General features: G+C 39.4%; 1 protein-coding gene across 2 annotated transcripts in view; it reads left to right on the top strand.

The window, feature by feature from the left end:
* gabra3 (gamma-aminobutyric acid type A receptor subunit alpha3) overlaps positions 1-21,175 on the top strand; it is a 278,534-nt gene that overhangs the window by 169,583 nt on the left and 87,776 nt on the right. For both annotated transcript variants that reach the window (XM_061963400.2, XM_061963401.2), the window contains exons 3-4: positions 1,911-2,032; positions 4,883-4,950. In XM_061963400.2, coding sequence (XP_061819384.1) covers positions 1,911-2,032; positions 4,883-4,950 — 190 coding nt within the window. The remainder of the gene's footprint in view (positions 1-1,910; positions 2,033-4,882; positions 4,951-21,175) is intronic.

Here is a 21,175-nt window from a genome sequence, read left to right on the forward strand (position 1 = left end):
CATTAACTTTAGAGTTTGATGCCAGCAACACGTGACAAAGAAGTTGGGAAAGGTGGCAATAAATACTGATAAAGTTGAGGAATGCTCATCAAACACTTATTTGGAACATCCCACAGGTGTGCAGGTTAATTGGGAACAGGTGGGTGCCATGATTGGGTATAAAAACAGCTTCCCAAAAAATGCTCAGTCTTTCACAAGAAAGGATGGGGCGAGGTACACCCCTTTGTCCACAACTGCGTGAGCAAATAGTCAAACAGTTTAAGAACAACGTTTCTCAAAGTGCAATTGCAAGAAATTTAGGGATTTCAACATCTACGGTCCATAATATCATCAAAAGGTTCAGAGAATCTGCAGAAATCCCTCCACAGAAACCAACATTGAATGACCGTGACCTTCAATCCCTCAGACGGCACTGTATCAAAAACTGGGCTCAGGAACACTTCAGAAAACCACTGTCACTAAATGCAGTTTGTCGCTACATCTGTAAGTGCAAGTTAAAGCTCTACTATGCAAAGCGAAAGCCATTTATCAACAACATCCAGAAACGCCGCTGGCTTCTCTGGGCCCGAGATCATCTAAGATGGACTGATGCAAAGTTGAAAAGTGTTCTGTGGTCTGACGAGTCCACATTTCAAATTGTTTTTGGAAATATTCGACATCGTGTCATCCGGACCAAAGGGGAAGCGAACCATGCAGACTCTTATCGACGCAAAGTTCAAAAGCCAGCATCTGTGATGGTATGGGGTTGCATTAGTGCCCAAGGCATGGGTAACTTACACATCTGTGAAGGCACCATTAATGCTGAAAGGTACATACAGGTTTTGGAACAACATATGCTGCCATCTAAGCGCCGTCTTTTTCATGGACGCCCCTTCTTATTTCAGCAAGACAATGCCAAGCCACATTCAGCACGTGTTACAACAGCGTGGCTTCGTAAAAAAAGAGTGCGGGTACTTTCCTGGTCCACCTGCAGTCCAGACCTGTCTCCCATCGAAAATATGTGGCGCAATATAAAGCGTAAAATACGACAGCGGAGACCCAGGACTGTTGAACGACTGAAGCTCTACATAAAACAAGAATGGGAAAGAATTCCACTTTCACAGCTTCAACCATTAGTTTCTTCAGTTCCTAATCGTTTATTGAGTGTTGTTAAAAGAAAAGGTGATGTAACACAGTGGTGAACATGCCCTTTCCCAACTACTTTAGCACGTGTTGCAGCCATGAAATAAAAAAAAAAAAATAAAGTTTATGAGTTTGAACATCAAATATCTTGTCTTTGTAGTGCATACAATTGAATATGGGTTGAAAAGGATTTGCAAATCATTGTATTCCGTTTACAATTTCCCAACTCATATGGAAACGGGGTTTGTATATATAGAGAGAGAGAGTCCACTGGGTTTATTAATATATATATATATATATATCCATCCATCCATTTTCTACCGCTTATTCCCTTTGGGGTCGCGGGGGGCGCTGGAGCCTATCTCAGCTACAATCGGGCGGAAGGCGGGGTACACCCTGGACAAGTCGCCACCTCATCGCAGGGCCAACACAGATAGACAGACAACATTCACACACTATATATATATATATATATATATATATATATATATATATATATATCCATCCATATATGTATGTGGAGATATACGTTAGGTCAGGAAAAACACAAGAGGCTATATCATCCCTACAAGCCTGTTTTGAAACAGGAAACAGGCTTGTCAGGATGATATAGCCTCTTGTGTTTTTTCCTGACCAAACGTATATTCTGCTCTACCCCGGTATTTAGCACTGTATAAAGGATAAACTACAGAAACCTCGACTTTATGTATATATAAATATATATATACATATTGTATATTGTTTTGCTGCTTACATGTTGCATTATGGTTTTCAATTTTGTCCTGCAGGGCCGTCGTTGGACACAAAGAGCCACTGCCTGGTGACAGTAAAGATAACATCACAATTTACACCCAAATATTAGACAGACTGTTGGATGGATATGACAACAGACTACGCCCTGGACTGGGAGGTAAGACTAAAACTGATAATCATTCATGATATTTGAATGACACACTGATAATATGGGTTTTGTGGAGTGTATTGTATTGTATTGGCTATTGCGTGCTTGCAGTCATGACCAACAAGCACATATGTCGGTAGAAAGCCCATCTAATTGGTGCCATTTCATCCAAATCTTCAACAAAGCGAGCCCACATGCTTGAGCAGACTTTTCTCAGTCATCCAGCTGGAATAGGTTGCTTCTGCTTCGCTGCTTGCTGCTGAGGCCACAAGCATAGCTACCAGGCTGCAGACCACCAAGCTACAAGACTTTGGAGCTGTAACCAGGCAGCAGAGGAACCGGGCACAATACATCCATGTCTTATTTGCCCTAGTCAGAGGATGTGGGGGTCGTTCTCATTGAATTTATTAGCGAATCAGCCCTGGTTTGGTGTGACAATAAGTTGTTTTTGTTGCAGATTCATCTTGTTTTTTTAATGGAAATGTCATTACTTGAGGTTGACTGTGGACTTAAAAAGTTTAGTGAGACATAATTATGTGCAAACATCTCAGATAATCAGAGTGTACAGTATAATTTCATTCACAGCAGCATCTATTCACACCGCTATTTTGTACTGATGCATTGTTGTAAACAAAACAACAAAGTGGCAAACTCATTGTGCCTCCCCGCCTATGACCGCTACGTAAACTGCTGATGCAGCTCTGTGATAATCACTTAATTTGCAAGAACTATTCGTGTCTTCCGGATGATTTATGTGAAAGTGGATCACACCTCTCTTGGGCATTCGTCGCCTGAGGAGCGGAGATTTCACCTATGGGTGGTCTCTTAGGTCTGGGAAATAGTTAGTGCAAAGTATCTCTTTCACTTTGCGATAAAAGCCTCATCACTCTCTAGTTGTTGTGCTACAGGGGGAACCTATTTGTCTCACCAAGAGCCCAAAAGCCTGCTTCACACATCCTCCCCAAAGGAACTGATTCAACCCACAAAGTGGGGGAAACAGATTTCGTCCGTTCTCGACTATCACATCCTGTCCTACTTAATGCATCAAAATCCAAGCCTTTTTTTAAATATTATAATTAATACACCAGCTCTTAATTGAATTGCATCATGCTGATCATTTTTATTATATGTAGCATTTGAAACCATTTCCTTATTTTAATGCTTAACGATACATGTAATTATTCCAAAATATGGCGTGAAAACACATTGGAATTCATAATAGCTGATCACGTTTAATGTGTTTACGACATGTCTATACGACTGTGTAATGGGAACTAATTATACTCATTATAGAAAACCCACAGAGGGCCATATGTTAGATACTAAGATGCTGTATTTCCTTCCAGAACAAGGGGGTTTTAATGTTTTCGGGCAGGCAAATGCTAAACGTTATTTTGTGTCAAAATAGGAATTGTTTGCTCTAACCAGGCAACCATTCTGAGCCGGTGCATCTGTTTCCACTTAGTGGTGAAGTCTTGTTCAGCTAGCTCAGTGGTCGGCAACCCAAAATGTTAAAAGAGCCATATCGAACAAAAATACAAAAAAAAAAAAACATCCGTCTGGAGTCGCAGAAAATTAAGAGCCTTATATAAGTGTTATAATGAAGGCAACACATAATGTAAGTGTTTATATTAGCTCTAATAGTCTGTATCAAAACGACTATGTGTTGCAGGCTGACTCAAATCTTTATTAACAGAAATGTTGTAATGTAATATTTATTCTACACATTTTTGCAACATTGGAAAACATTAGTAAAATAGAGGCTTCTCAGAGGGTGAGATAACTCCTGGAAATGACTGGCTTAGAATGGCCAAAGGTATAGATGTGTGTGTCCAAGTTAAAGGAAACATCAGGTTGTTTTATTCTAGTGGTTTTATTACAATATTTGCAAGCTGGGTACCGTTTGCTGTGGTCTGTAACAACATGGCATACAAACAACTATCAGAAATGCAGCCAATGGTACATACAGATGTGTCATGAGACATGCAAACATAAATAAATACACAGAGGACATAAATAAAGGACAAAAGAGGCATAATGATGCTAGCCTAAATAGCATGTTAGTATCGATTAGCTTGCAGTCATGCAGTGACCAAATATGCCTGATTCGCACTCCACACAAATCAATAACATCAACAAATCTTACCTTTGTTCATTCACAAACATCATTAAAAGTTTGGTGGACAAAATGAGACAAAGAAGAAGTGGCATAAAACACCTCTTTCTGTAGCAACGTCAAAGAAAGTTGTACATACAAACAAACTACGGTGCGTTCTATATATATATATATATATATATATATATATATATATATATATATATATATATATATATATATATATATATATATATATATATATATATATAATTGTATATATCTGCTCAGGATGCCACCCGAACGCCTCCCTAGGGCGGTGTTTAGGGCACGTCCAACCGGCAGGAGGCAAAGGGGAAGACCCAGGACACGTTGGGAAGACTATGTCTCCCGGCTGGTCTGGGAACGCCTCGGGATCCCCCGGGAGGAGCTGGACGAAGTGGCTGGGGAGAGGAAAGTCTGGGCTTCTCTGCTGAGGCTGCTGTCCCTGCGACCCGACCTCGGATAAGCGGAAGAAAATAGATGGATGGATGGATATCGCATAACCTCTAATTTTGTATATAGAGAAATGTAAATGTCAAATTTATACCATATGACTGACAACCAGTTCAGGGTGTACTCTGCCTTTTTCTGAAAATCAGCTGGGATAGGTTTCAGATCTCCACAACCCGTAGCAGGATAAGTGTTATTTCAATTTGCAATGTGCTCCACAAGACTGACCGAACACATGCTGTGTATAACATGCTGCACTCTTTTCTTTACAGAGAGCGTGACAGAAGTGATGACAAACATTTACGTGACAAGCTTCGGGCCAGTGTCAGATACAGATATGGTGAGTATTCTTTTCTTTTAAACTAAAGTTTGGCGTTAAATTTATGCAATATTTTAAACATCAAGGGAATGTATGACGTATACTTTCTCCGATAATAAAACAACATATTGCATTTAATCTAGTCAGAGTCTACAAAGATGTGTAAATTTGTATATAAAAGTAGTGTAGCTCGAAAGAGGATATTTTATGACCACTACAGTTGCTAATGTGATTTGCAGCAACAAAACACATCACTGCTCAATAAAAACACATTAATTTAAAAAGATAAATAAATAAATACATAGACTGTCCAAACTGCACAAACTTTTTGCTAGTGAGAAATTCCATGAGGTATTTAAGAGCCCCTGGTTGAGTGCCTTTAAACATCAGGCACAGAAATGGTTAATTCTTTGTCTCGGGACCTTATGCAGCATTTGATATATTTGATCATGCAGCTCTAATTGACCACCTTGGGCTAAGGAAGTTTTTCTAGTTCAGCTAAGAGCTGTCTCCACATCTTATATGATGTACTAAGATTAGTGGGCTTTGGAGTTCTTTGGTCTTGCATGAGGTCTTGTTTCACTTTCTAACAAGAATCCACACAAAGGGCTGTGGTGTAGTTCAGGGCTGTCAAAGTCAAACTTTACACAAATCCACAAAGATCTCTTCAAATAGACAGCTCACTAGCAATAATTACAATGGCTGAGTAAGTGTGGTAAGTCTTTAGAAAGCTTCCCCTTTCTTTTATTAAAGGGGTATTTGCAGGAGATTTTGTAAAAGTTAGTTCTTACTATCGTCAAGATGTCATTGGGTGTAAAAGTCTCCAGGCAAGTTTAAAATACTTTAGGGACATGTACTTGTTATCAAGTTCATGTGGAAAATAAATTACATATGCATGACCTTTAAACACTTAAAAATAGGAATGTCAAAATTACCAATTATCATGTGATTAATCACCAAAAATTGTCGCATTAATCACGGACACACTTAGATTAATCGTGCAATTTATTTTGCCCGTATACAAGCTATTATACGATCAGTTATCAGATCAATGCATATGTCAGTGCTAAAATGAGTGTGCTCGCTGGCAAATTTCAGTCCAAAATACAGCCTGAAAGAACTTCCGATCAAACTCTTACCAGGTTTTTTGCAAATAAACGACATTAATCCAAGTAAAACATTTAAAAATGTTCCTGGATGACATTCTGACAATACAATTGCATTTGTGTACAAATATTGGGGTATTTTCTTAAGCAAATTTTAAATATGCAAGTGAGTAATAACCTTTGCTTAATCACAATTATTCCAATTTCCAAAATGTGATTAATATGATGAAAGAAATGAATCATTTGACAGACCTACTTTAAATACTTTATCTTTAATTATTGTACAGAAGATACTATTTGTGCATGCATAACATTAGATAGACTTAATTTATGAGACTTTTCATGCTGTGTTCATCAGATCACAGCTTGAGGACATTGGGACGTGAGAATATATTAGTTCGCTTATCACAATAGAAAGTACTTCTTTTTTTCCCCAGCAGATTCACCTTTGGGGCTTTCTGGGCTCACAATTTGGCCCTGATCTTGTATTGTCTTCGCATGGCCTATTTTAACAAAAGCATGAATCAATGGTTTAATACTACGACATAGAGTTGGTATGTGGGGAAGGTAGGAATGGTGTGGTTGGTTTAAGACAGCGCACTGTGCAGTATCTACAAATTTTTGCAGGATTTTTTTTTTGTAGTCTTAAATGCCTAATTTTACAGGGGCATTCCCTCAAAATCGCAATGAAATTTTAGTTTCTAAACAGATTTGTAATAACTTTTAAATAAATTTGGTGCTGTGTTCGATCTGAAAATTTAATTGGATGGAGTTTGCTCAGGAAGTAGAGCGGGTTTTCATGTCAACAGAGTTTTCCGGTTTTAATTACGCATCCTCAATCCCAGCCACTACTGTTGTACCTTTGGGCAAGACACTTCCTTACATTGCCCTGAGGGTCGCACACACATGGATGCTTCTTTGACCTACGACCCAGATCTGGTTCTCTGGCACTGCATGTGGCTGCCCATGAGTTAAATTTGGAGACAACTGTTACTGTGCATGTGACAAAATAATGATATTGTAGACCAATTTTAGACACGTAGGGTCGTGTGCAATGAGGAAGGATTAACAGCTCCCAAAAGGTTATAAGATCGTGTCAGAAAATGGGTCGGCTTGAACAATTATCTTATAGAGTTGAAGCAGACACTAGATTTTCCAAGCTCAAACCATATAATGAAGGATGTTTCTGCTTATATGTGCCTGTCTTTGTTTTTGGCACAGATCAAGGCACAAATGTTAAATAAAGCTTGTTGCTAAATGTGAAGCATTCTTTATTGCTTTAGCATTCCGAGTCAAGTATCCTAGGAGCTTTAGTATCAACTGAAAGAGGTGGTATATCAGAAGTAAACAAGTCAGGGATATCTGTATTTCGAGCAAAAAGTTGATATATGTCGCATCGTACAATTCTGAGAGGACAAGGGCTGACAACAAAAATTTGGACACGTCCCAACTAAATGACTCTGGCAGATTACATCATCAGTTCATGTTCATAGACTTAGATTGGTCAGCGCTAACCAATCTAAGTTTATTGCTTAGATTTGACCAATCTAAGTTTATGAACATGAACTGATGAAGCTTGCTTGGATGAGAGGCAAAATGTCTAAGACAAACTGAACAGTCCATTTGCAATCGATTGATAGCCTTGAGAATACAATGACCTCGATGAATGACAACATCCATAGACAGGACATCAACTGCATTTCCGCTATGATGTGGGCGCCTGAGGGTAAGGGCAGGAAGACCACCTGGAAGAGAACAGTAGAAAAGGAGGAGTCTGCTGGTTGGATAGCATGGAAGGAAGTGAGGGCTACGTGTTGTGAAAGTAGCATGTGGAGGCATTATTTGCCACCAAGAATGAAGTGGATAAGTAAGAGTAAAATGATTCAAAATCCACAGTTTGCTAACCATTTTAAACACACACTAGCGACACCTACAGGACTAAAGATGAGCAGCAACAACCAGTGAGCACTGTTACATTGACAATGTTGGAATTTAAAAGTCATTTATAAGATTGTACAACACATGCTCAGCTTTAGGGATACAACCTTTGATGATTTTACCCCAGTGACAAGCCATTGTAGCCCAAAGGTACTTTTATTTCTGAGAAAGTGTTTATGCATCAATTTGTTTCCAGGCGAGACATAGGGCCATCATTTTCTAACATGCTCGCATACTGTCTGTAAATTGGATGTTTCAATATCACTGATCACTGCACTGCCAAGTCTCACTGTGGCCCTGGGCAACACTATTTATTTTCTCCATGAGCACATAAACACTACATTAAGGTTTCAAGGATTCTCTTTTAACTTCTTCCACAGTCACGGCTCAAAAGATGCACCACAATAAGTGAGGACGTGTATTTTTGCACTTTGCTCAAAAAACATGATTAGTCTCGTGTATTGCATCTGTCAGATTATACCGAAACAATGGTTTGTCACAAGCGTAGAAACTGGCCATTGAGCAGAGAATGAAATTAAAATGATGTTTTCACATAAGGCCAGATTGAGTAAGTAGGACTTGACTGTGGAGTTCAATAATGAGCAGTATAAATTGCTGAAATTAGTCCTCATTTCCAAAAGGGAGGGCAACTGCTTAGTGATTGGATGTTGTGTAAGTTCAAATGCTAACGAGGACTACAAATGAGCGAAGCAGTTGGCCACATTTCCTGAGCTGGTAAACAAATGGTAATGCCCGTAATGAGTTATTTTTAACATTCCATTTTGATTGAAGTGCATCTGGCTGTTAGCACGGAGTGTTCTGGCACTAAATAAAAAGTAAATAGAGAGTAGGTCACCATTTGTCTTTCAAAGTCGTGATGAAAAAGAAATTGTCAGGCTTCAACACACTTAAATGTCAACTTGAAAATGTTATTTTAAGCATTGCTGTACCACTTTAAAAAATGAAAAGCCATTTTCTTCTTGAATACAAGATTGCTTGGATACCTGAAAATCAGTGCAGGCGTTCCTTGATGTAGCCATCATGGCCTCTACGTTTCCATTTCTTTAACCACAATTGTTATAAGTTTCCCAGTCAACCAATCATGCAGTTTTTTTATTGGTGGCACTTTCAGGAACAATCATAGAACAGGAAATAGTCCTTAAACCAAATGTTTTTAGATAGTCTATAGACCTTTCTGTAAGTGAAAATGTCAACTTGTTAATGTGACTACTGTACATGTGAAGATTCACCCTCAAGGGGGCTATGAATGACTGTACTAAATGGGAATAAAATGCATCTAATAGCGGTGAGTTAGCCCTCCTAAATCCATACCGTGCCAGGCATCAAAAGCTTGGAGAAATTGTTAAAAATTAGCTGTTTTAGACACTATCTATATCCTATCTATTTCCTAAAGATCTTTCTTTGACACGTACTGTTTATCCACTGGTCCAATTACCCAACTCTGTATGCTCAAATGCCCCAGAAATGTCTTTGTTTCTCAGCCAAAGCCTTCACTGAAACCCCAATACACCACACCCCAAATTACTCTTTAAAAAAAATCAAACTGCATAACAGGAAGGAAAGCGGAATATTCAGCAAACAACTAACGCGTAAGGGTTGTTCCAAGTCAGAGCAATGAGCTCAGCATTTACGACCATGGCACATCTCTGCAGTGCATCAGACCAAGACCGAGAATGTAGGTTACGATCTTGACACTGATCTCCACTAAGTAGGCATGGGTGTGCTCCTTCATCTCTTGCCTTTCCATTCTTACTTCCGCTTTCTATGTACTATTGGATTTTGTGCGTACTATCTGGCTCACAACATGAAGACACATATTTCCCTACACATTCATGTTATCATGCTTGGAAACATGCAGCAGACAAATATAACATGTACCACTTTTTCTGGGCATTTTAAAAGCACTCCCGCGGTGCAATCTACAACAAAGCACATTGTTTAGCTCTTGAAGATGCTGACACTAACTGTGAGTATGCTGTAATGATCTAGATGCAAGAAAATGCATATTGTAAGAAGTTTTTTTTCATATGTGAGATATGTTAATGATATATCTACTATATCAAAAACAAACACCATTAAACATGCTAGCTGACATCAAAATGCATCAATTGTTTTAATCAGCCACTTAAGTAATCTAGAAGATATAAAATTAGAGAATGATATTACTAAAAAGACAATATGTCTCATAGTTGTTATTTATAACAGTCCAAATTTATGACACACAAACGTAGATTTTCTGTCCGTCATGTGTCTTTGCAATGTGATCGCCACCTTTCTCAAAGCCATGTGTGCATAACTGTGCCAGTTTGCACGCCCAGTTAAAACCTGCTAAAATATAGATGCAAAACAGTGGCCGCAGTTTTAGGCTTGATAAATCACATTCCGAGCGCTAAACTGTTTTATTTGCATTTCAGGGCTTTTTAATAATCAGTATATAATATGCAATATCATGAAAACAGACATGCTAAATGGATTGTGCACTCTATTTTGCTCATATAAGAGAGGCAATCCACTGCGCACAAGCTTAGCAGATCATCTTTGGCCCTGAGTGTATACATTTTTTTTCTGTCCTGTTAAACGGTGAGAATCTAGGTTAGGGGTCTTCAATAAATTGCTCAGGGGCCGACAGACATCAAGAGAGACTGGGCATGGATTTATTAAAAACACGTCAACTGCAACTTGAATATAAATAAAGACTGCAGTTCATCAAGACCTTAAGTGGACTGAGCTTTATTTTTTTCAACAATAGTATAGGATCAATAATGCAAGTTTCTGCCCATGCGCTTGGTGACCAGTGACTTGTGTAATTGACTACCCGATTCAGATGCAATACAATGAATGACTCATAAGAACTGGAGGCAGTAAAAGGATTTGAGTTTGCCATCACTATTCTACTTCTGTACTGTATGGCTGTTCGGAAGCAGTGCTAAAACAACCAATCTAATGGTGGCCTTAGACTTTGTCACTGTACTGTATTCAAATTAGAGATGTAAATATGTGCTGTAAGAATAAGTAATAATGTTATTCCACCTTAAAATACCTGTGCAGTCAATGGATATGTAACGATAGCTCATAAGGGTTTATGCAAAAAGGCTTTATTCCAAGCTGAACGAAACAGTGCATCAATCATCGACTTTGATGTCCAATTATGTTCCACTTCATGTTCACCCAGGAGAATTGTCACATTCATGAGAAATTACATGCTGTGGAAATAGTAGTTATAGAGTACACTTTGCTTTGCTATACAATATATGAACATGATTAATGTGAGGAGTGGAAGGAATTGAAAAGAACATTGAATGTACCACTCTAATTGTTTGACTCTGTTACAACAGTTACAATTACTGAGAATAGTGTAACGACCAGGGCGCATCGTGATGCGGGGGTCGTTCTTCCAAGATGCAGACGGACTTCGGACACAGGTAGGAAATGATTTATTTTAGCAATAAATCAGGCGGGAACAAACAAAAGCGTGTTCATAGCACGGAAGGCAAAATCTAAGGGGGCTAGCGTGGGAGCTAGCAAACAAAAGGTGCTTAGCGTGGAAGCTAATATACCAAAACAGGAAATCAAACTGTCTGTTGCTTGTAGCAAATTAAGAAGCCAGACTGACTGACCGGCAAAGGCAGGATTAAATAGTGCTCTGATTAGTGCTCGGGAAACAGGTGAGCGTCCCGAACACCAATCAGAGAAATGTGAAGAAAATAAGCACCCATGGAAACAGAAAACAAACCCAGGAGAGCATAAAAACAGGAACGGGGGGAGTCCAAAAACCAAACAGAACATGATCCGGGCAGTGGATTATAACAAATAGATCGAAACGATACTTTAAAAAAATGCTGTATTCAGTGATGGGTGCATATTAGGGTGTACTGTAAAGGTATTAATGTGGTTAACGGTTGGGTTAATTTTCGGAACAGTAAGGATACAAAAAAAATTAATTGTCAAGATGAACAAACTAAATAAATAAATAAATAATAAAAGAGAGAGAAATGGGTGTATTTTTATGCAGCCAAGCAAAAAAAGATACATAAACAAAAACGTTTTTTGTTTTTTTCAGTACAATATTTTAAAAGTAGGGCTGTCAAAGGATTACAATAGTTAATGCGATTAAACGCACTTTGTCCATAGTTGAATAACAATTTTAATCAAAAATTTTAATAAAAAATTAATCGCAGATAGATGTAATTTTTTTCGTCATTCATAAGTGTACTCGAGACAGATAATTTTCAAGTTTGTATTACCATGACTGGACAATTAGTTTATCTTTAATGAAATGTTTTTTTAAAACACTATGTGTTTTTTTTAAACAGCTCAACACAAAAAGGACATAAACACACTTTTAATGAGGATTTAAAAAAATATCTGCAGTGCCTTGGTATCTCACAAGATGTTGTCATTTCTAGGAGTAAATCAGCCCTTGCATTCAGAGGAGGAGCTACTGTTCCATGTTTAGATACCAGTTGTACGCATTAATAACATAAAATGAAGATTGTTACGATCATGGTTTGATTGTCAAAGATGTTTGGCAATGTAAAATGTGATACTACCTGTGTGTTTCTACCTGAATAAAGGCTTCTGATATTCTGTACGTTACATGTTGTACACGTTAATCATATTTGTTTTGCTGCATGACAATGTCTTAACCTTTTTAATTTATCAGTAATGTTTAATATACAGCCTGATAAACATTCTGTATTTAAGGAATATCAATCAGTGCATGTTTTTAAACAAATCTGCTACAAAATGTTTTCCTCTGCAGTATATTCCTCAAGTAGGTAGAAATATCACAGACAATCAAAGCATGATCATAGTGAACTACCGGTACATGTTTCATTTTTTTTTACTGTTGCCAATGTGACGTGTATGTTTGCTTGTTTGTTTGTCCTTCAAATGAACAAATACATTGTGCAGTTACATTAAAAAGATGGCTGCACCAGATATAGCACCATGCTAATTTTCATCCTTAGTCCTTTTATGGCACATTTAGCATCCACAATTAAAATTACACAAGATTAAAAGCACATTAAAGGATTGAAATTACATAATGAAAAGCAATTTGAAAAACAAGTGCAATACATAAAGAGAGAGTGTGAGTTACCAATCAGTGTGCAATATTGTCAAATGGCAGAAGTATATAAAGTGCAACCGTGTTTTTAATTCATGAGAAATTGCATGCTTTGGAAATAGTTGTTATAGAGTACACTTTGCTTTGCTATACAATATATGAAATGATTAATATGAGGAGTGGAAGGAATTGAAAAAACATTGAAGGTACCACTCTACTTGTTTGATTCTGTTACAACAATTACAATTATTTTTACTGAGAATAGATCAAAACAATACTTTTTAAAAAATGCTTTATGCAGTGATCGGTGCATATTAGGGTTTACTGTAAAGATATTAATGCGGTTAACGGTTGGGTTAATTTTCGGAACAGTAAGGATACAAAAAAATTAATTGTCAAGATGAACAAACTGTTACAATCAAAAATAAAATCGAGAGAAATGGGTATGTTTTTATGCAGCCAAGCAAAAAAATAAATATTGTCAAGTGGCAGAAGTATATTAAGTGCAACCGTTTTTTGTTTTTTTTGTTCAGTTTTTTTCAAAATCCACATAACACAACATACAGTGTATTAGCCGTTAGATGGTACCCACAAGGGTATCATCCAATAGCTATATACCTCAACTATCATTGATTAAGATATTACTACACATTCTGAACTCATTCATAACAATTTTGTCAAAAAGTTATGTATTTACTTGTATGACCAACAAGCTACATACAAACTGTACTAACTTTACATATTGTTACGTTTCTATCTGGCATTTTTGATCGTGACCCCAGGATGCAAAGACGGCAGGCAAAGTGTAGGTAAAAAAATATTTGACAAAAACTAGGACACAGTGCAGCAGGTAAGTGGGCATAGGGAAAGCTATGTATGTTTAGGAACAAAGTTAAAACAAAAAGCACAAGGATCCAGAGAACAGGGCTGGCATAAAAAGCATCTTGATTGGCAGCCAGGAAGAGGTGCGGCTGATTGCCAATCAGGGACAGGTGAGGGAGCTGGACGTAGGCAGGAGTAGTACAGGTAGTAGCAAAAAGGAGGCAAACAGGAAATGGAAACAAATTAAGAGTGCTGGACAGAAAATAAAACAAAATACAAGAAATGTATTTATAATTGTCATGAGAGATCATGACATATTAGACACAATAAGTGTGCTTTTAGTATTTGCAGTGGCACAAAGAAAGTGAGGATTAAATAAGGTCTGCTTCTTCCTAACTGTTTTGTGGCCATGCTGCATTGCAACTGTAAACACAAGATGTGCATCAATGTAAATAATAAATTAACCATTTCCATTAAAATATAAGTCACTTTTACGACATGTCAGCATATATATATATTCTACAACCATGAGTGGGAAAGCTTGTCCTTTTTTTTTAAAAAAGAGACATTTTGATTCGTAGGTTGACATAATGTAGGTTATGAAACTATAAACCTAATACAAACAAAGCATGTTCGATTGATTTATTGAGAAGTTTATTGTCATCTTAAAGAATTTAATCTATGTAATGCTTTAAAAAGGCAAATGGATGGCACAAAAAGCCAAAAGGCTTGTTTCCGTTGTGGTCCATTAAATTTTCATCACATTTGATACATTCAATAATAAAAGATGTATAACCTGTAACATGTATATAAAAAATTACGTTAATTACGTGATGACTAAACTGTATTGGCAGTAATCAAACAGCTATAAAACTGGCTTTGTTTACTTATGAACAACAATTTTAAAATTAGTACGCTTGTACATCGTCCTTCATTTATTTATTATAGTTTCTGCTTGTATTTGCGGAACAACACGCTCCTACGGTGGAGCAAAGTAAAGTGCTGGAATGTGTTTACGCCTCAGAGCGGTGAAATGAACGCTGAAGATAATTGGAGTTGCTATGGAATTCGCAGCTCGTGGCGAATCTCACACAGGTTACACTCCCAGCACGGTGAGCTGATCTCAGAAGATGTGCAATGAGCGAGAATTTTTCACAATGGGAGATCAAGATAGACTGGTAATTGAAGCAGTAATCAAATCTTTGACTAATCATTCCAATGCCCAATGAAGCCCAAACGAGTGGAAATAATGAATATGCTGCCTCAAGGAAGTGCTGTGTGTCATTATCACACTGGCGAATGTCATCTCTGGCCCGCTGTGTATTGTCAAAAAGAAGACATCTCCACATAGATCACGTTACGCTTGTGCACAATAAGTCCTGGCGAAGACATTTCTCCTGCAATATAGAACTTCTTGTCAGCGGCGCTAAATCATAGCTGTCGCATGTGTTGGCTAATGTGGACAAACAATAGTGTGTTATGTTGAAAAAAATAACACAAATAAATAATTTCTTCTTATGCAGTATGTTTTCAGTTGTGAGCTATTGTAACGTAAGAAAAAAAGGGCATATTATGAAACCATAAAGTATAACTAAGAAATCAAAACAAAGCGGTGCTTAAAAAAAGCATCAAAATGCAATATAAGGTAATGTTTAGAAATTAATGAAGTCATTCATTTGAAAAAAAGACTGCGTCGATATTTTGTTGGCTATTACACAGCTTCCTGTCATTATGGTGCCAGACTTCGGTGTTGCTTTTCCAACAGCTCGTATAAATCACTCTGCAGCCCATTCTGCTTTACTGGCCTTCCTCATCATTTTGGTCATTTCCTTTTTTCAAACCTTATCATTTTAGCCCGTTTTATTCACTCTTTCTTTGCACCGGACCTCCTCCACTAAAGCATTGTTAGACAAGCACAGGAAAACATATTTTTGTCACATGTCTTTTTTTCCCTAACAAATTATGACAGGAATACCACTGTAATTATGTGAAATTACTCACCGCAGTGAATGTACATACAGCATTTGCAGGTGTATTTAGTGAGAATGTAGGATTACACACTATTCTACATTTAAGGGTAAAATAGTATTGTTTCCAAGGACAACTAACTACATTGTTTCTTATATATTATATACAGTATTTGTGGCTGCCCACAAATACCTTCAGACTGCCACAAATAAGTTTAAACCTACCTGTTCGCCCTCACTCATCCTAAACACATCATGACGTAACCGGTCTGCCAAGGAATATGAAGACAGAGAAGGAGGGTGTTGCCAAGTGCTTAAAACTAGTTTACCAGGAAGCAGTTTTACTAGACTTAGACTTCCAGGTAAAACACCGTATAAAAAGACGGGAGGACCTAGGCATCTAAATCAAGTGAAATGGAAATTATGACGCAAAATTGGTTTTTTGCATTTATCTTGAATAGGCCTGTGTGTTGCTGTCGGCAGACTTATCTCCAGCTCAGAAAAAAGCATTTTTATTTTTAAACATAATATAGTGAACTACTTTCATTACTTTTTGACTACTTACCTAATTCCTAAAACACTCTTGTCAACTTGGTTACTTCCAAAAATGTTTTTATATATGCAATATATTTCAACATTAAGAGGTTGCTCAGATATCTTTATCTTAATTAATAAATGTTTATTTCATTACTCTGCATTAATTCATTGTTATTCTTAACATGGGTGACCATGATTGTCTTTACAAAGCAATTAAAATAATTTTAAAGCTATTATTCTTATTTAATAGTTATGATACAGTTTAAGGGGGATTTATTATATGATTGCTTTATTAGTTAAGTTTTTAAATAAAATGTAATATGACAGTCAACCATCAGCTTTGCTCACTTGATGATGATGTAGGCAGCAGAACAATACAACACAACAGTACACCCCTCCCCAATGGACGCCACTTGGCAACTTACCTGGCTTCTATGGAAAACGTTCATAAAAAACAGATAATATTGTTTGGTCTAGAATAAGGGAACACAGAACCCAGGCTCGGTCCCAAAGGCTGTAACCTTTGCAGTCAACCAGACACTAGAAACCCCTCTCCCTTCTCCTCACGTCAAGAATGGCCTTGACTGTAAATGAGCCTGAGGGACTGGGGGTAACAGGCTTGAGAAGGGAGACATGGAAAGAGGTATGTAATCCTGAGACAGTCTGGAAGACATATTTGGACCGCTGAGGAATTGATTACTCGCTCGATAGACCTATAAGCCGTGGCTGCAGCTTCTTGGAGTCCACCTGAAGTGGTAGGTGGCGGAATGACTACCACACCCTCTGACCAGGCTTGTATTCTGGTGCTGTGCTGAGGTGGCGGTTAGAAAGATGCTGCTTGCTCACCCCAGGCTTGACGTGCGTGGCGCAGGTGGCAGCCACAGACGTGATGGCAACTTCAGACTCCAGGGAAGGAAAAACAGAAGACTGGTACCTGTAGGAAGAGTAAAATGAAGACATGCCTGTAGCAGAGCTGACATATGTATTATGGGAGTACTCGATCCAAGGTAGGTTGAATGCTCAGGAGGCCGGCTGCCAATGACAAACGGAGCGGATGGCGGCCTCAACATCTTGATTGGCGCGCTCAGTCTGACCACTGGTTTGCAAGTGGTATCCCGAGGAAAGGCTCGACAATGCCTCCAAAGACCTACAAAAGGCCTTCCAAACAGCAGACGAAAATGTTGGCCCTCTATCCTCTATCCAGAGTCGGAAAATGTTGTGTACCAGCAACACTACAGTCTTGAGCGCACAGGGCAACTTGGGTAAAGCGATACAATAGACCATCCTGGAAAAGTGGTCCACCAAAGTCAATATAACTGTGTTGCCATTAGATGGTGGAAGTCCTGTGACAAAGTCCAATGCCACATGGGACCACGGGTGGGAGGGAAAGGGAAGTGGGTGCAGAAGACCAGCTGGTGCCCGATCAGAGGCCTTATTCCGGGAACAGTTGGCACAGGCAAACTCCTTGATGTCAGCTCTGAAGGTGAGCCACCAGAAGCGCTGGGATAAGAGAAAAGATGTGTGTGTAATCAACCTTGGAGCGACCTTGGAGCTGTGGGCTTTCAGACAAAGCTCTGGGACCATGAACAAACACCCCGGAGGACAACTCTTGGGAGAGGAAATGTTCTTGAGGGCTTCCATCACACATCCTTTAATGTCCCACTGTAACGTTCTCAGCACCCGTGACAGAGGGTTGATTATCTACACCTAAACATATTCCGAGTAGATTCTAGACAAGGCGTCCGGCTTGCCGTTTTGGGACTCGGGGCGGAATGTCATGACAAAGTTGAATATGTTAAAGAATTGTGCCCATTTTGCCTGTCTCGGGTTGAGCCATTGAGCGGTGCGAATGTAGGCAAGGTTTTTGTGGTTTGTGAACACAACAAAGGTCATCTCCAAGCCCTGCAGCCAGTGCCTCCATTCTTGAAGAGCCAAAACAAGGGTGAGTAGTTATCTATTGCCAGTATTCTAAATTTGCGTTCCGCTGGAGTCAGGCAACGGGGGAAGAAGGTGCAGCAGTACAGTTTGTGGTCAATGGTAGCGCGCTGGGAAAGAATCGCCCCCACGCCAACCTCAACGAAAACTTGAAAAGAAGTGTTAGGATAATCAAGTACAACTTAAGTCCACAAAAAAGGAAGCTAGTGGATGCAAGTTTTTGTCAAAAGCTCAGCATCTGGACTGAAATTACAGATAAAACGGCGATAGAAGTTTGCAAAACCTAAAAACCTTTGGAGGTGATTTCTAGAAGTTGCCGTGGTCCAATCAACCACCGGATTGATTTTAGCCGAATCCGCTTGGAGTTTACCCTTTTCTGCAATAAATCCCACAAAAGGAAAGGATTCTGAATGAAAAACACATTTAGCTGCCTTTACAAAAAGACGGTTTTCGAGAAAACGTGGCCCACTTCAAACGATTGGACTTCTCGAGATCTAGGTAGTTTAGAAACAGGTATAGAAAAATGCTTTATAAATTATTAGTCAATAAAATTATTAGTGACACCTGAGTCAATGAGAGGACTAAAGTTCAATTTCTGTTTATTATCCCAGGCAAGCATGACAGAGAGTTGAACCCGAGACAATATCTGACCTGGAGCAGGCTGTCGAGGAGCAGGGTCAGTCACTGGAGATCTTGAGTGAGGAGAGTGCATAGCGACGGCTGGCAGGACGAAGAGGGCAGCGTGCGATGAGATGCTCAGCCTCGCCACAATACAAACACACGCCAACTCCTCCTAGCGGGTATGAGTTGATTCCCTCCAAGCTGCATGGGTTCCTCATCCAATAATATAGGCAAGGAATCGACGTTGGATATTGGTCCGATAGCAATTTAACGAGCACTGGGACCACTCCAAGTGTAAGTCGAGGCGCCGCGTCTCGGCCGTCGGAGTCTCTCTCTCTCTCCCAGTCAAGAAGACAATTTTCTTTTTCCACTGCCAGGGTGACGAGCTTGTCAAGGCTGTCGAGGGTCTTTAGCGGGAGCATCTGCTTACGGACTTGATCAGCAAGGCCGAGGGAGAAGACATCTACCAATGCGGAAGTGGGTTATCCGTTCTTGGCAGCGAGCTTTCTAAACTCACTGGCAAAGTCTGTGGCGCTGCGCTGTTCTTGTCTTCGTCAAAGCAGTGACCGTATCTTGTCCTGGCAATTCACGCTGAAAAATGTTCTCCATGGCCTTGACTAAACCTGCGTACAAGGCGCACATGGAAGACCAACGCCCCCCACTACACCAGAGCCCAGGCGGCCGCCATGTGACACATGGCAAAAGCCACACGAGCTCTCTCAGGGCAAAAAGCAGTGGGCAATAGTTCCAAATAAATCTCACACTGAGTGAGAAAAAGTCACAGGTCTCTAACTCGCTGGAGAACCACTCAGGCTTGGAAAGTGGCGGACAAGTGGCTAGAGGAGTGTCGCCAGGTGACGGAGTGTCGCCAGGTGACGGAATGTCTGCGGGGAATGGAGGACTCATCTGGGCAGTTGGATCAGCCGTCGAGAGAGTCGAAGCGTTGTGAGTAAATTACCCAGCTTTGAATCGAGAGTAATAAGGCGAGCGTCTTGGCATTCCGTCAAGGCGTTGACGCAAGCACCAAGAACGCCAAACGGTTCCTCTTGTTGGCCAAGTCGTCGTGCATGTTGGTGTTGAACTATCTTGACCAGGTCGTTCTCCACGGGGTCCATGATCTAGCTTATGTTGCGATTTGGACAAGGGTTGAGCCCATATATATACATTTAAAGTTAAAGTACCAATGTCACACACACACTAGGTGTGGCGAAATTATTATCTGCATTTGACCCATCACCCTTGATCACCCCATGGGAGGTGAGGGGAGCAGTGAGCAGCAGCGGTGGCTGTGCCTGGGAATCATTTTTGGTGATTTAACCCCCAATTCCAACCCTTGATGCTGAGTGCCAAGCAGAGAAGTAATGGGTCCCATTTTCATAGTCTTTGGTATGATATCAAAAGGTGATGGGGCAAAAATGCCCACCATAAAATGTTGTCCACAAACTGGAACGAGGGGAAGACCAGGACAATCTGGGCGTAGGAATAGTCCACAAAAAGAAATACACTCCACTTTAGGGGAGGATAAAAAAAAACCTATAAAGGTTAGGCGTTTTTAAAGAAGCGAAAAACGTACCAGGATCAGGAGGTCAAACTGGGCCATGAGAGAACAGGAAACAATAACCAGCAAGGCACAGCTGTCCGAGCCAAGCTTAAGTAGCCCAGGAACTGATTAGTTGCAGGTGTGCTCAGAAGGTCCATCCCTCGCCGAGGAAGAAGGAACTAAGAGGAGAAAAAAAGACACAAAAGGAACAGTGCAGAGACAAAACACTAGGGTAAGCATAAGAACAACAAATCATAATAGCATTCGATTAATCACAAAAAATGACAGTGATAATCCTGCAAACTTTTGACCACACATGCTCTCTTATCTTAACCATGGATGGTTACTGTACAGTCAGTGATCAGGTCAACGCATATGCCAGTACAAAGATGAGTGAAGAGACTCTGATTTGTCTGCTCAGTGGCAATTTTCCCTTCCAAATACACCCTGATGCAACTTTAGATAAAAACTGTTTTTAGGAAATAAATGACGTGCAATCACGTAAAAATTTAGAAAATATTTCATCAATGTAATCAAAATACAAAAGTGTGATTTTTAAAAAAATAGCATTTGACAGCACTAGTGTTAAAGGGGAACTGCATGTTTTTGGAGATTTGCCTATCATTTACAATCCCTATGTGAGACAAGCTCACACGTCTTTCTCTTTTCTGTGTATTCTAAATTGTAAAAT

Source organism: Nerophis lumbriciformis, linkage group LG09 (genome assembly GCF_033978685.3).
Source record: "Nerophis lumbriciformis linkage group LG09, RoL_Nlum_v2.1, whole genome shotgun sequence".
Lineage (NCBI taxonomy): Eukaryota > Metazoa > Chordata > Actinopteri > Syngnathiformes > Syngnathidae > Nerophis > Nerophis lumbriciformis.